Here is a 14703-nt window from a genome sequence, read left to right on the forward strand (position 1 = left end):
TGCATTGCATTATTTATCACTTTTTAATTATGTTGGATTAAGATTTTATTCCCAATGTTGGAATAAGGTTACTTCAACTTGAGCTGGGATTACACACCCTCATAGAATTAGCCCTCTTTTGGTCATCTAAACAAGGTTCAGGATGTTTCTAGAGGTTTCACTTGCCTTGATTGATCAACAATAAATTTGAGTGTTCTTCTATATTGACCTTGCTTTCCCATCAGGTTAGCTTACTATATATTTCCAAAGACAGAAGTTCTTTTACTTGTGGCAACAAAATAGGGAAAAAAATTAATCCACCTGAAATAAAAGACGTGATCATGTGCTGAACAAACAAGAAAGTCTGACATTGAATCGTGCACTCTCAACTTTCCAACTGATTTGCCAATTGTTCCACGGTTTTGAAGGTTAAAGGTGCTTGGCTTCATCCGCTTAACATACCCTTTCTCACTAAATGCCTGAAAGTAAAAGACAGAATGATGAAAAAAGAGTTCGAAATATTCTGACACACATGCATCCTGAAGTGTCATACCAATGAAAGAAGAAAAGCACAAAATTAAGATTTATTATGCCACCTACCAATATCATTTCTTCATTTGGAATGACATCAATGTCTTCAAGTTGACCGTTATCTGCATCCTCCAACATTGAACGCCTTGGACTAGCAAATTTGTTTTTCAGCTCAACAGCTTCTTGTTCTATAAGCTAAAATTTTAAGGAATAAGTCAAAATATTTCAGTAAGAAGTCAAATGGTTCATTTGGAAATATAAATGATCCTTTAAGCACTGTAAATAATCATAATAGAAGTAATTAAGTGCGACAGTGTGTGAAAAATTCCCTTCAGTTTTTGTAACAAAAAATTGCATAGAATGCAGAGGCAAAGAAAATGAGAAGGAAGATAGAAAAGGCAATAAAATTATGGAAGTTGAAAATTAGCTTCTTCCCTCTTGTTCAACATAAAAAATAAGGGAATAAAACTGAAGTGAAAACTTTAAAACTATAATTTCAATGAGACTGTAGAAGGTATTTCAAGTTGAGACTGTAGAAGGTATTTCAATGAAAATTTTGTATTTCAAATATTATCAACATATTTCTTAACTTTAATGCTTTATTAATTTTATCCCCTTTTCTTGCCAGAATATTCTTGTAAAATTAAGGTAAAAGACCCTCCAAAGGCCACTCATTTTACCCCTAACAGGGTAGTGCAACTTTCACCATTAATTTTTATTTCCCCAAAATCATTTCTTCCCACACCTTCTATTCCATATCACAATTCTGAAAAGAGAGAAAATTTAAATCAACAATTGATATATAAAATGGATGGAAAAAAGACATTGGCAAACCAAAACTATTTTCAAAAGGAACAATTAAGATCTACAACTGTCTGGCTTTGGGTATGCAAGGTAGACTATCAGTGTCAAAATATTGACAACCACCATTGACACATACAGTATGCATGCCAACAGTAAAGAAATTAAGATTCAGGGAACAAATTTTGATGTAAAAGCCATATAAAACAACATTAATATATTGTCTTGCCAAAAACCAAGCAATACGAGCATTTGACTAAACAAATACAACCCGTGGATTAGCCTAAACAAGTTATGAAGGAAAGAAATGCCAGTAAGTGAAACTATACCTCCAGTATATTTTTCCTGCTGGATAGCAGTTCCTCTAACTTTGAAACTTGTTCTGTCAAAGATTGACTTTCATCCTCGAATTTTCTTCTCTGTCCAGAGGAAAAGATTATTTCTACCTCAGGTATCATCACTACTATTTAACAAAAATCTTAAAGCAAGTGAAACTATTAGCAATTTTAGTGGCATGATTCTGGTTTACCTCAAGAAGGCTCAGTCTTCTTAAACTAATGTCCAATATGGCTTCAGCTTGTTTGTCAGATAAGTTAAACTCTGCAATACAATATTTAATTTACTATTACATAATTAGAAAAGCTATTTTTTTTTTTTGGGTAAAGAAGAGCTAGAATTTGAATACATAGTTAAGTGGATTGAATTCTGTTGCTCTTTGATCATAAATAAAACTTCTGAAACGATAAAGATAAGATCTAGATCTAACACTTGAATTGAATGTCTGAATATTATAAGTCATGCAAACATGCTCTTCATAAGTCTTCAAATTACAAATATAGGGGAAACAGGATTTCCAAATGATCAAGACAAGGAGGTAAATAAAACATGAGGAAATTACCATTTCTAAGACCAGCTGATGCAGCTGAATTACTTGAAGCTTCACGAATAACACGAATAACTCCATCCAAATTGTCAAGCCCAATAACAATACCCTGGATGTGACCATGTTAAGCAAGATCAATAAATATATATATATATATATATTTTCAAACAATTTTCCCAATCTGATGTTCAATAATTATATTTTGCGAAAACCAGTTCTATTTTTGTTTTTCATTGAGAGGTACCACTACAGAGTAGCCAAATGCAGAATTCTGCCACAAGGCTGAGAGGGTGACAATATCGTCTGATGGCTCACCATGGAAAAGCCAAATGAGTAATTACCCATAAAGCTAGTCGGGTAACCAAATTTACAAAAAAGAAAAAAAAAATTTCAAGATAGCAAAGAAGCATGCATGTCCAGTAAGTCGATAGCCATGGAAAACAATGCATATATTAAACAAGATTTGTCTTCCTAAAAGCAAAAATGACATTTTCTGAAACCACCATTCAAAGATATTGCCAAGCATAAACCCAACAGAAGATTTCCATATGGACTAATTACTACGTTTATCCCCATTAACTTGACAAGCAACATCCTTCCAACTTCACTCTCAATAAATCAACAAGGTTCACCTGTGTCATTTGTTTTCTGCATCACCCATGAAATTAATCAAGCAATAGATAATTGAATGAAACAATTATAAATGGAACCTCACCATAGTTACAGCATAAACCTGATGAGTATATTAGTCCATCTATTAAAAAATCTATCTTAAAGGAAATGGTTGGCCTCAACCTACAACCACTTGTAAACACAAATTTCACGGGGTAAAAAGCATATACTGAAGTGAAAAGGATATATAGTCAGCACAGCTAATAATTGACAGCACATCACTCTCCAAATTATTTTTCGCAAGTTCCAGAAGCAAAAGGAGAAAACTAACACTGTTGGACAGCAAGCATGTACGGATTAACAATTCAATCCATAGAATTACACATTATTTATTACATAAAATAAATAAATCCTTAGGATATTAATGAGCATATACCATTTTAGCATCCATAAGGCATACTGATGTGCAATAATGATCTTGAATATCTTGTATTTAGATTATTTTATTTTTAGTCAAATGACTCAAGGAGCAGCTAACTAATGGAAAAGGACATATTAAGTGTAACAAATGGTTTATTCAGCTATCACATTTTGATAGCAGTATCTTATCCAATAAAAATAAAGAAAAAAACAACATTTCTTACAGCTTCCCTGGATGTGTCTAAAGATTTCAATTCTTTACATGCAAACACAGAGAGCATATACCTTCACAATATGCTGTCTCTCCTGTGCTTGTGAAAGCTTATACCTTGCACGTCTCTCAACAACGGAACATCTGAAGCCAATGAATGCCTGAAAAAGGTGGAATATTACAGGAGAAAACAAAAGAAAAATTAGTCTACTCCAACCTAAAATAACAGAGTAAGATAAGGCATGTTGTTAACTTGTAATAACTGAGTCATTAAAAGGTTTGAAGCCAAAATGAAAAGAACGGCATGTCACAAAACAGAGATTAAAAGAAACATAGGATGCCAAAATTATAATTAATTCCAGGCAACCAGTAGAATAAATAAAATTCTAATCAATGAAAAAATAAACTAGAAACTTCAAGAAAATAATTGTAATCTAATATCCCTAGTAAAATGTTATATTACAAATTAAACTAAATTGGATTTTTCAGCAGTTATCATGAGATGGACACCAGCATATGTTATATATAAAGCCATGGTAATCACTAATCAGGAAAGATATGATGTGAGGATGGTTGTGTCACAACACGGAACACCAAACACGGAAGCATAGGAGGATAGACAGGGAACACTAAAAGAATTCAATTGGAGGCCTTCAGGTCATCAATTGTGTGTATTTGAGTGATGAGACATGGGAAAATTATGGGTGAATCTTGCATACTGTTAAAACACTCAAATAATAAAAGGAAAGAAGAAGAACAATTCTATTAAGATAATATGGAACAAGAATCACGTTTAAGATAATATGGAACAAGATGATATGCTAGCTTCTAAGTTGCTAGGCATATTTATAGAGGTAAATACAAATGAAATATTGATAACTAGATAATGAAAGACTAAATAAAAATCTAAATCTAGATAAGATCTAAATAAATGAATAAAAATTTAAATCTAGATAAAAACTAAATAACTAAATAAAATCTCCTATATAATATTTAAATTAAATAAAAAAATCTTAAACTAAATAACAAACAACAACAACAAGCCTTTATCCCACTAGGTGGGGTCGGCTACATGGATTGCAAGACGCCATTGTGCTCTATCATTTATCAAGCTTTTAGGAATATTATTAATTAAGAAATCACGTTCAACAACTTCCAAGAGTATTCTCTTAGGCCTTCCTCTACCCCTCTTAATCAGACTCAAAGTTATACGTTCCACTCTTCTCACTGGTGCCTCCCTTGGTTTTCTTTGCACATGCCTAAACCAACATCAGATTAAATTTACCTTCTGTCATTTCTTTCTCGAGTAAATCTTTAAGGGGATCTTATCATTACCCCCTCTTGAAAACTCAACTTGTCCTAGAGCTGAAAAGAGGGAAACTGAGCATGCAAAAAGTCATAGTCCTCCCAACTAGACTCTTCTATAGGTCGTCCAAGCCATTGTTCTAATAGCTCCAGCACATTATGGCGGGTCCAGCGATGATCCAAGACTTGGTTAGAGGCCACATGGAATTCCAAATCAGCAAATAATGGCAAGGATGCTGGAATAACGGGCAGATCAACCCCATGAACAGGCCACAGAAGAGACATATGGAAAATGAGATGAACTTGTGCATCTGAGGGAAGTTCTAGTTCATAAGCTACCTTCCCAATCTTCCTAAGAATCTTGTAGCGACCAAAGAAATGAGATGACAATTTTTCAAACTTCCTCTTGGTGAGTGATTGTTGGCGAAAAGGCTATACTTGCAATCACACAACATCTCCTTCAACATACTCGACTTCTCTCCTATGCTTGTCAATATACGCCTTCATCCGGTCCTGGGCCTTCCGTAGGTCATGCTTCAAGGGTTTAAGCATTGCATCTCTTGTTTCCAATTGATCTTCTAAGTCAGCTATAGGAGTTTTGCCTTTCACATAAGGGAGTAGGGTAGGCGAATCTCTACCATGCACTAGCTTGAAAAGAGAAGAGTTGGTTGATGTATGTTAATCTGTATTGTATGAGTATTCTGCCCAGCAAAGAAACATATGCCATAACCAAGGTTGTTCATGGGCAAAACATCGCAAATAAGCTTTGAGACCTCTATTGACAACCTTCGTTTGACCATTTATTTAGGGATGGTACATAGTAATAATCATTTTTAACTTGGTCTGGCTTAGCCAGAATAATTCCTGCTAAAAAGAACTCATGAAAACAGGGTCTCTGATAGAGACTATTGAGCAAGATACCTCATGCAAACAGATAATTTCTTCACAAAAGACTGTTGCAACCTTCTTGGCAGTGTAAGGATGTGCAAGAGCAATGAAGTGGACATTGTTACTCAAATGGTTTACTACAACAAATATAACCTCAAAACCACCCAACTTTGGAAGACTAATGATAAAGTCAAGAGATGTGTCTTACCGAATCTAAGAGGTATTGGTAAAGGTTGAAGTAGACCGGCTGGTGCCAAAGTTTGATATTTGTTTTGCTGACAAATGGTGCAATGTCGCACATATACCTTCACATCTGTTTTCATGGAAGGCCAATAAAAGTTCTCCGCAAGCCACTTAAATGTCTTAAGAAAACCACCGTATCCACCCATAGCAAATGAGTGAGCTTCTGCTAGTAGTTGGGTTCGTAATCGTGATCTGTAAGGAATGACAACTCGATTATCATAAAAGAGCTTTTGGTCAACTAGGTGGAATTTTGGTCGAGAAGACGGGTCCCTTTTAAGATCCAGCATGATCTCACTGGTGAAGGGATCGAGTGCCAACTCAGAAGAGAGATCGTGTAACTCAAAGGCGAAAGGTACTGTCGTTTGAAAAAAAATCAGCATGTTGGAGTAGTCTTGACAAAGCATCGGCTCCTTTATCATCCACACCCGCCTTGTGGATGATAGTAAAATTAAATGACAAGAACTTTATGATCAATCTTTGTCGAGTATTAGTTGACATACGTTGTTGTAATAGATATTGAAGGCTAGCATGATCTGCCTTCACGAAAAATGTCTCCCAAGGAGGTAATGGCACCATTTTTGTACTGCAAGAACTAATTATAAGAGTTCACAATCATAAGCTGACTTGTAATGGTTAGAGACCAAAAAACATTTACTGAAGTAAGCAATCGGATGGTTGTTTTGCATAAGAATAGCTCCAATCCCTTCCGTCGATGCATCACACTTAATTGTAAATTCTATCTCAAAATTGGGTAATTGTAAGACAGGGCGCCATCATCAATGCAAGCTTAAGGCAATTAAAGGCCTAACAAACAACATTCCAGCCAATTCTTGACTCGAGCAAATCGTTCAGCAAACTCTAAGCGATACTCTTGTACGAATTCCTCTTGTTTGATGCTGCATAGAAATTCATCTGGATTTTGGTACTCTGAAGGTCTAAAATATTCTTGAAAAGCTATCACAAGTTCATCCCAATAATGAAGAGTCCACTCATGGTTGATCCAAGTGAACAAATCTAGAACATTTCCTTCCAAATACATAGACGCCACATCTACCTTATCTTCTTCAAGTGTGTCATAATATTTAAAATATATTTACCTTATCTTCTTTATGGGTCACCTCTACTAAATTTTGGAAATTCAATTTTAGTATGATGAGCCCTGTTGCGTCTTCGGTATTCTTGCTCATCTTCACTTTCTTCTTCATAATGTCGCCTGCTATGAGTTTCTCTTGCCATTTTGCTTTTAGTGAATGCAGATGCTTCAAGGGCATCTACCTTTTCTTTTAACAAATCAAGAGTCCCGAGTTTTAAAGCAATGGCAGCTGAACGATCTGATACAAGTGGGTTTTGATTTTCTAGGGTGTTATTGGATGAGTCATTGGAAGGATTGGTTTCTTGCTCAGTACGTGTGGTAATCATGGCTCTGATGCCAAATTGTTAAAACACTCAAATAATAAAAGGAAACAGGAAGAACAATTCTATTAAGATAACATGTAACAAGAATCTCATTCTATATTTTTCTTAATAGCCATGCTTCAGAGAATCTCCAAAGGGTTTAGGAAAGTATTTTAATGATGATGATATGCTAGCTTTTAAGTTGCTAGGCATATTTATAGAGGTAAATACAAATGAAATCCAGGTAACTAGATAATGAAAGACTAAGTAAAAATCTAAATCTAGATAAGATCTAAATAAATGAAAAAAAAATTTAAATCTAGATAAAAACTAAATAACTAAATAAAATCTCCTATATAATATTTAAATTAAATAACAAAATCTTAAACTAAATAACAAAATCAGATTTAATTTATCTTCTGTCATTTCTTTCTCGAATAAATCTTTAAGGGGATCTTATCACATACAGTTTGCATCTCAAAGGCCTAGCACTATCATATATTTTCTGCATATTTTACAGTTTCGGGTTCAACTATTTTTTTGGTTTCATTACTGTGTTTTCTGTCTTATAAGAGCTATTATATTTCAGTCGCACCTTTGTTGCAATTTTCTCAGTGATCACGCTACTTTTTTTCTTTCGGCTAATATCAGTTACAGAGTCACCACCTCCAACATATCAGAGTGTCTTTGGTACAGTACAATAGGCTGTTTCCTTGGTCAGCTCTTCTAGTTTCTTCTTTACTGTGTACCTCTAGTGATGTTAAGGTGAAGAATGAAAGATTCCCATTCCAAGCTACCATTTACAGAGTGAAATTTTGGAATAGCCAATCATTTTACTTTGAGGAATACTAAAAAATTGTGTGGTTAAGCATTCCAAAGATCAAGTGAGATTCATGACTAAAGTATGTGACCTTGTTTGCAGACTCAGAATCTCCAACATTTTCACATAATACACATGATATAAAAATAACAACATATGATTCATCATTTGTCTTAACATTGCTGTTCAAATTTTACTCAAGCGTGCTCATGTGTTCCATGACCTAAGAAGTATCTTGTAGGGTAAGAAAATGAATGTCAAAGACATGGAAGCTATAAAAGAATGTCAATTAACCTGACGAGACAAGCAAAACAGTTTAATCAAACCAACAATTATGTCAATGGGTAACAGTGGGAAGATTTGGCAAGCAAATAGTCACCTGGAGTAATTCCTTCAGTCCCATTTGTTTAGGTTGCCCATTTAGTATTCTACAGATATGGGAACGAGAAAGCAAGAAATGATGACATGAAGAAACACAAGTAAAACACAAGTAAGGAACAGATAGATGGAGTAACAGAAAATTGTAAATTCATAACTTGTTATTCTAATTGGGAGGATAAAGGCCCTTGAAAAAATATCAAGGACCTTTTACAACTGAAATTTCAAAATTTACAACTTAAACTTCAATATTTACAGCTTGAAGGTCATTATTTTACATTAATGTTCTTCTAGAGTCCTTAATTGTCATTCTCCCCTAATTGGGAGACTTAGGCTTTGATATTTACAACTTGAAGGTCCTTGTTTTACATTAAGGGTCTTCCAGGTGGTCCCATTCTAATTGCTCTCATTCCACTGAAACCAATAACAGTGCATAAACTGAGGAAAGGATTGCAAACAGATCCCACTCAATCCCATGTTCAAAAACAAGGAATAATAGAAAATTGAACTCCTTCAGTAAGCATGATTCATGGACGAAACAAATTGCAAATGGCTTGAAACCATAATAATAATACGGAAGAAACGAGAAGCAAATTAGGCAAGATGACTCTAGGCCATAGGGTAATAACTATCCCTACATAAACGGTTTTGGAATATAAAGCCGTATTAAATAAAAATACCAAAGACATCCCTGAAGCATCCTTAAGGCAGTCATTGGTAATAAACAATTCCACACATCAGTGATTCATATTAGTCTGGGAAGGTGGCGGTAATACACCACCTCAAGTTTTCCAAAATACCAGACAATGGAATAAAAAATTAAAAAAAAAAAAACAGAGAGCACTATCCCAACGTTTCAAAAACATAAGAAACATAATGAAATTAAAAAAAAGTTATCTTAAAAGAAATAGATAATAAAGCAACAAAAATGATTTGAAAACAATATATATATATATATATATTGTATTGCTCAAACCTTAGTCTTTTCAGTACAATTATACTAACCTATATAGATATCGAACAGAACAGAAGGCAGAAGCATAAAACTAAAATAAACGAATCAAATCAGTAAGAAGATAATATACTGTAGATACAGATCACAAATATAAAATGAATTTTGCATTACATTTTCTTACTCTTTAGGGGTAGTTTAACAATACTATGAGCTAAAAACTATGTAAAAGGATAAATTCACTTACATGTTTTATGTCCACAAAATTTTAATAAAGGGAAACTTTGTCAGCACAATGTCATGACAAAAGCATACTAGATCTTGGGCATATGAGTAGTTAAGATAAGACCAAACTAAATAAAAAACTCTTGCCGTTCTAACTAAATGGGATTGCTCAAATAAAAAGAAAAAAATCTGAAAGGTAGCCAATATTTTCAGTCCAAATTTATGTATCATCAAAGCCGTTAAACTTTATACAGAATTTGACCTCAGTTTTAGGTAAAATCGCTATAACAAATACTTAGTTTTCAAGAGATAAAAAGGCAAATCTTCTATTTGTAAGCCAAAAACTTCTGCCACTTAACTTAATCAGAACCCATGAAAAATATTCTGTCAGTAAGTCGAACACTTGCAAAACTTGGTGTTTTTTTTTTTTTTTGGGTAAAATGCAAAACTTGGCTTTGTAACACATGAACTCACCTCAAGCCATGTTATTAAAAAGAAGAGGGTGATATCAAACCAATAAAATGCTAGCTTAGTTTCACAGAAAAACCATGGCTTCCAAACATGCCTTGGTCCATGTTTTCACAGTATTCATAACCATGAATTTCTAACCAACAAACTGTTTTTAAATAGCCACAAGGTCTATGCCAATCACAAAAATCAGCTAGGGTCCTAAGAAGTGAAATGAGTTTAGGCCTTTCTTAAACGAGTACACACTTGTAAGGCATATTACTCAAAAGAAAACTTACCAATCACACATCAAAAAGAATTTTCAGATTGACAATTTTCTGCATGTTTTGGATTGAATATTTCAAAAAGATGTGAAAGAACTTACCCCACCACATTGCAGTTAAATGAAGACTGAAGAGATGTTAATCGATAAAGATTGTTCAAAACAATTGATGAATTTGATCCCCGCTTAAGCTGCAAAGGGCATAAAATTAGTCACTATCAAATGTTCTAAAGCTTTGTATTTTAATTTTTTCTGACATTTTTAATGTTTACTTTGAGGTTTCAACAAAAGAATGTATGAGCAAAAACCACAACTATGTAGTATACCTCAATAACTACACGCATTCCAGAACGATCACTCTCATCCCGAATATCACTTATTCCCTCCAAACTCTGATAACAAGAAGAAAAACTAATGAGAAAGTTGCTTATTATACATGCTAGCAGCAATTCATGAATGGAATTAGCAAACACCAAAAAGGAAGAGTACAAAGTGTTGCAAAGAAAAATAACAACGTGAGATTAAGGAGTGTGATGAGGGTTTGGAAGTTATGGCACCATCATGCATTGCATGCTTCATCGTATGAGGAAAAATTAAAGCAAGAGAGAGAAGTTTACAATATCCTCCCATATTAATCAACAAAGTTGTTCAATCTCCAATATTCAACTGACACCTTAGAGGGTCATGTGAGAACACAAAAGGGTAGGCCCAAAAAATAGCATCCTTATTCTTGCGAAAGATTCAATGCTTAAATCTTGTATGAGAAAGTCAACACAACTCTAAAATTACAGGGCATCCACATTAACGTGCAGCTAATATAGAAGCAGAAAAGCTTATAAAACACGAGAAAGCTGCATTTAATCTGGAAGCCACAGTTTGTCTTTAGAGTTGAAAACTCAATGACATACACAACATTAACCCTTCAGTTGCTATACAATTACAGAAAGACAAATATACCCTTAACTTCGATGGCAGTACTAACAACCCTTTAACCAACAAGCCTTTGCTAAAACCCTTGATACTCCCCCTTAAACTAAATCTCAGAAAGCTTGTGGTTGCTACAAATGAAACACATTAATGAAGATAAACAAAGAATGTTAAACAACTTGAGCTTTAAAAAGGAACGACTGATCCAAGAAGTAAACTAGTGCTCAGGCTGAAAATGTCCAAGACAAAAATAAAAAGCTTACAAAATTCTTTGACTGACATTCTGAGTGGTCCCTAAACATTCTCCCAAGAATACTCCTCAGAAAAAGTACCTAACAAAACATAGCTTCAAGAAGTCCTGGACCAGCTTCTCATGAGTGGTCCCATGACTTCTCTCAACTAACCTTTACTGCTTAGGTCGCACTGGTGAAACCTAACAACATATAACTCCCTCGCCAGTTGCTATTTTTTTTTTTTCATTGCATGACATCCGAAATGCCAATCAAACACCAAACCACCACATACAGTTCACCAAACATTGACTGAAAAATCACGTATAAACTCTACCACCATCCATGTAGAAGAAACTATACAAACTAATCAACAAGCACCATAAGCCCTCATACACTAAATCGACCAAAAAAAAAAAAAACCTTTGAAATGTATCATCAGACAAGGTATTCTTACCCCCTGTGCTGCACAACCATGTTAGGTTGGGCTCAATCCAATGAAAAATAAATAAATATGTATACACATACATTCAAAAAAAAAAAGGTCATGTCAGACTGGTGACTGATCATGCTGTCCAATTTGGCCCAACCAGAAACGGCCCAGTGCTGAATGATGTGTGTAAAAAAAGGCAGGGGAAAAGAGAAAGAAAAAGACATTCCTTTTCAGCCAAAAATTTTTGGACACTTCACAAACTGTAGGCTAGAGATTTGAAAAGTAGTCAGTGAATATATTAAACTACCATTTGTCTTATTTATAATCGTATATACAAGACAAAGGGTACAAAGAATAATAGACAAGATACATATTGATCTCCTAATCATAATCTAGTCAGCACTAATATCATCCAATAACTACAATGAAGATTTCTGACTCTTAACACTCTCCCTTAAGATGGTGTGTATAGATCATACACACCGAACTTTTTACAAATGTACTTCATTCAATGATCATGGGGAGATTTGGTTAGAATGCCTGCTAGTTGATCACTAGAACTAACATATTTGGTAACAAGAAAACCTAATTGAATCTTTTCTCTCACAAAATGATAATTTATTTCAATGTGTATGGTCCTCTCAAGATGCACTAGATTTGAAGCTATATGCATTGCAACCTAATTGTCTTGTCGTAAATCAAATCCATTTTAATAACATTCCTATACTTCAATTCCATAAGGAGTTGCTTTTACCACATAAGCTCACATGTTGCTGAGGCCATGGCATGATATTCTACTTTGACACTAGACCTTGCAACTATATTTTGCTTCTTACTCTTCTAGGAAATTAAGTTTACACCAAATAACACACAATATCCTGAAGTAGAGCACTGGTCAATCAAGCATCCAAACCAACCAACATTGCTACACCCAACAATTTGGGTCTCGTCTTGGATATCTGGGACATCATTCTTATCACTATAACCATAGCCCACTGCTTGAGAATTACCCTTATTCTCATATAACAATCTGATGGAAATGAGAGTTAATTAATATAACTTTACTATAGTTAGTTACAGCCTCTTCAATAGGGGTTGGAATAGGAAAATGGATAGATGAACTAAGTAAGATCAACTACAATAAAGTCAACTAAAAATAAAAGGGAAAATAGAGCTAGAAATTAAAATGCTTTCCTAACTTCAAGAGGTCAAGAGCTCTCCCAGTCACCACTATCTAATTGCTTTTTCTCCTCCTTAGACACACAGCCCTAAACAACTGTCTCTTTGTCATCCATAGTTATTAGGCCTTGGGCTTGTTGAGGTACCCTTTTCTGACCCCCCCAACCACTACTATTGGTCTTAGCAGTAGTTTTGGGCTGTCACCTCTCATAAATGTAACCCACTTGAGTAGTGGTCACATCATCTCCCCCCTCCTGAAGCCCATTCATAAACATACACATTAGTGAAACCTTAGACACATCATCTAAGGTTATAAATAACATCTGAAATTTGTCCTTGTATTCAGTCACAAACCCGCTCAGTTTCAAGGCTGCAATGCATTCATGGTCATTCCAAGCTTGTGAACAATGGAATCTCTTGATGACCCCTGCTTTGAACTTTGCCCAATTCACCAATGGTCCTCAAGTTTTAGCCCACTAAAACCAATTCAATGCACTTCCCTCCAATTCAACCATTGCTGTGTCTATCTTCTCTGCCTCCCAAAACTCTATTAAAGGAAAAATACCTCTCCATACATAAGGTCCAGCCAATGGGATCTTCTCCATCAAATAAGGGCATCTCCAATCACATATTCCTGCCCATCTTTCTCTCCAAGTCCCTTGACCACCTCCTTGTTTCATTCCCCACCCTCCCCTTCTTTGTTCTATCATGGTTCCTCCTTGTTCCAAGGAGTTTCAATATGATCACCTTTCTCTATACCTTCAATATCATGACCGCCAAACAAGCATTGAAGAATGGCAAGGATATTTCTATTTTGCTCTAGTAATTGAGTAAGAGCTCTCTACATTGATATATCTTCACTATTTTATGCCCCGTTTCATACAGTAGAAATGATTTTGATGTAAACGAAAATAAACATGAAAATGGAGATGGATATGAAAATGAACATAGGGTTTAAAAATATGTTTGGTTTATGTTCATGGAATTAAGAGATTATTTTATTTAATATTATTATTTAAAATATAGAAAGACTAAAAAGCCCTCATCCCAAAAAACTTACTTCAACCCATATTAAAATCACCATCAACCACTGCTAGGATTTGCAGCCACCATCGAAATAGGAACAAAACCAGATCCAAAGAAAACAATATAATAAATCAAAGCCAGGTTTTGGGTAAAGGAATGTGAGAAGGCAAGGGGGAGAAAAACTATTGAAGAATGAAGAAGCTTCGTGGAATTGAAAATAAGTGTTTTAAAAAGGGAGGAGAAATTCAAAATCGATAGCAAAAAAGGTCCTAAAAGCTGTGCATGAGAATGGAGGGTCAGGACCTCAATACAAAGTCAACACTGACTCAAATCCCTCTTCTAACAACGAAGGCGAGTACAAGGGATGAATCTTTTTTATGGGCGCTTCAGATATATAGAGGATGACGATGGCACCACTTGTCTCTTCTATGTGAAGGAGAAGAAGATCGAGGTTTTGTGAAGGTTTCAATGAAGAAGAAGCTTGGGAGAGTGAAGAAAGAGGCCACTATCGAGAGGTAAAAAGGGAGATCTAAAC

At 34.8% G+C, this 14703-nt stretch overlaps 1 protein-coding gene across 1 annotated transcript in view; it reads right to left on the reverse strand.

Annotated features, from left to right (window-relative positions):
• LOC129305989 (DNA gyrase subunit A, chloroplastic/mitochondrial) overlaps positions 1-14703 on the reverse strand; it is a 41116-nt gene that overhangs the window by 14104 nt on the left and 12309 nt on the right. The window contains exons 11-19 of the mRNA XM_054946253.1: positions 10700-10765; positions 10476-10564; positions 8468-8516; positions 3512-3598; positions 2210-2303; positions 1841-1911; positions 1641-1730; positions 580-705; positions 301-458 (exon numbers count right to left, since the gene is read on the reverse strand). Coding sequence (XP_054802228.1) covers positions 301-458; positions 580-705; positions 1641-1730; positions 1841-1911; positions 2210-2303; positions 3512-3598; positions 8468-8516; positions 10476-10564; positions 10700-10765 — 830 coding nt within the window. The remainder of the gene's footprint in view (positions 1-300; positions 459-579; positions 706-1640; positions 1731-1840; positions 1912-2209; positions 2304-3511; positions 3599-8467; positions 8517-10475; positions 10565-10699; positions 10766-14703) is intronic.

Source organism: Prosopis cineraria, unplaced genomic scaffold (assembly GCF_029017545.1).
Source record: "Prosopis cineraria cultivar Desert tree isolate PC_DT_omini unplaced genomic scaffold, ASM2901754v1 PC3, whole genome shotgun sequence".
In the NCBI taxonomy this organism is placed as follows: Eukaryota; Viridiplantae; Streptophyta; class Magnoliopsida; order Fabales; family Fabaceae; genus Prosopis; species Prosopis cineraria.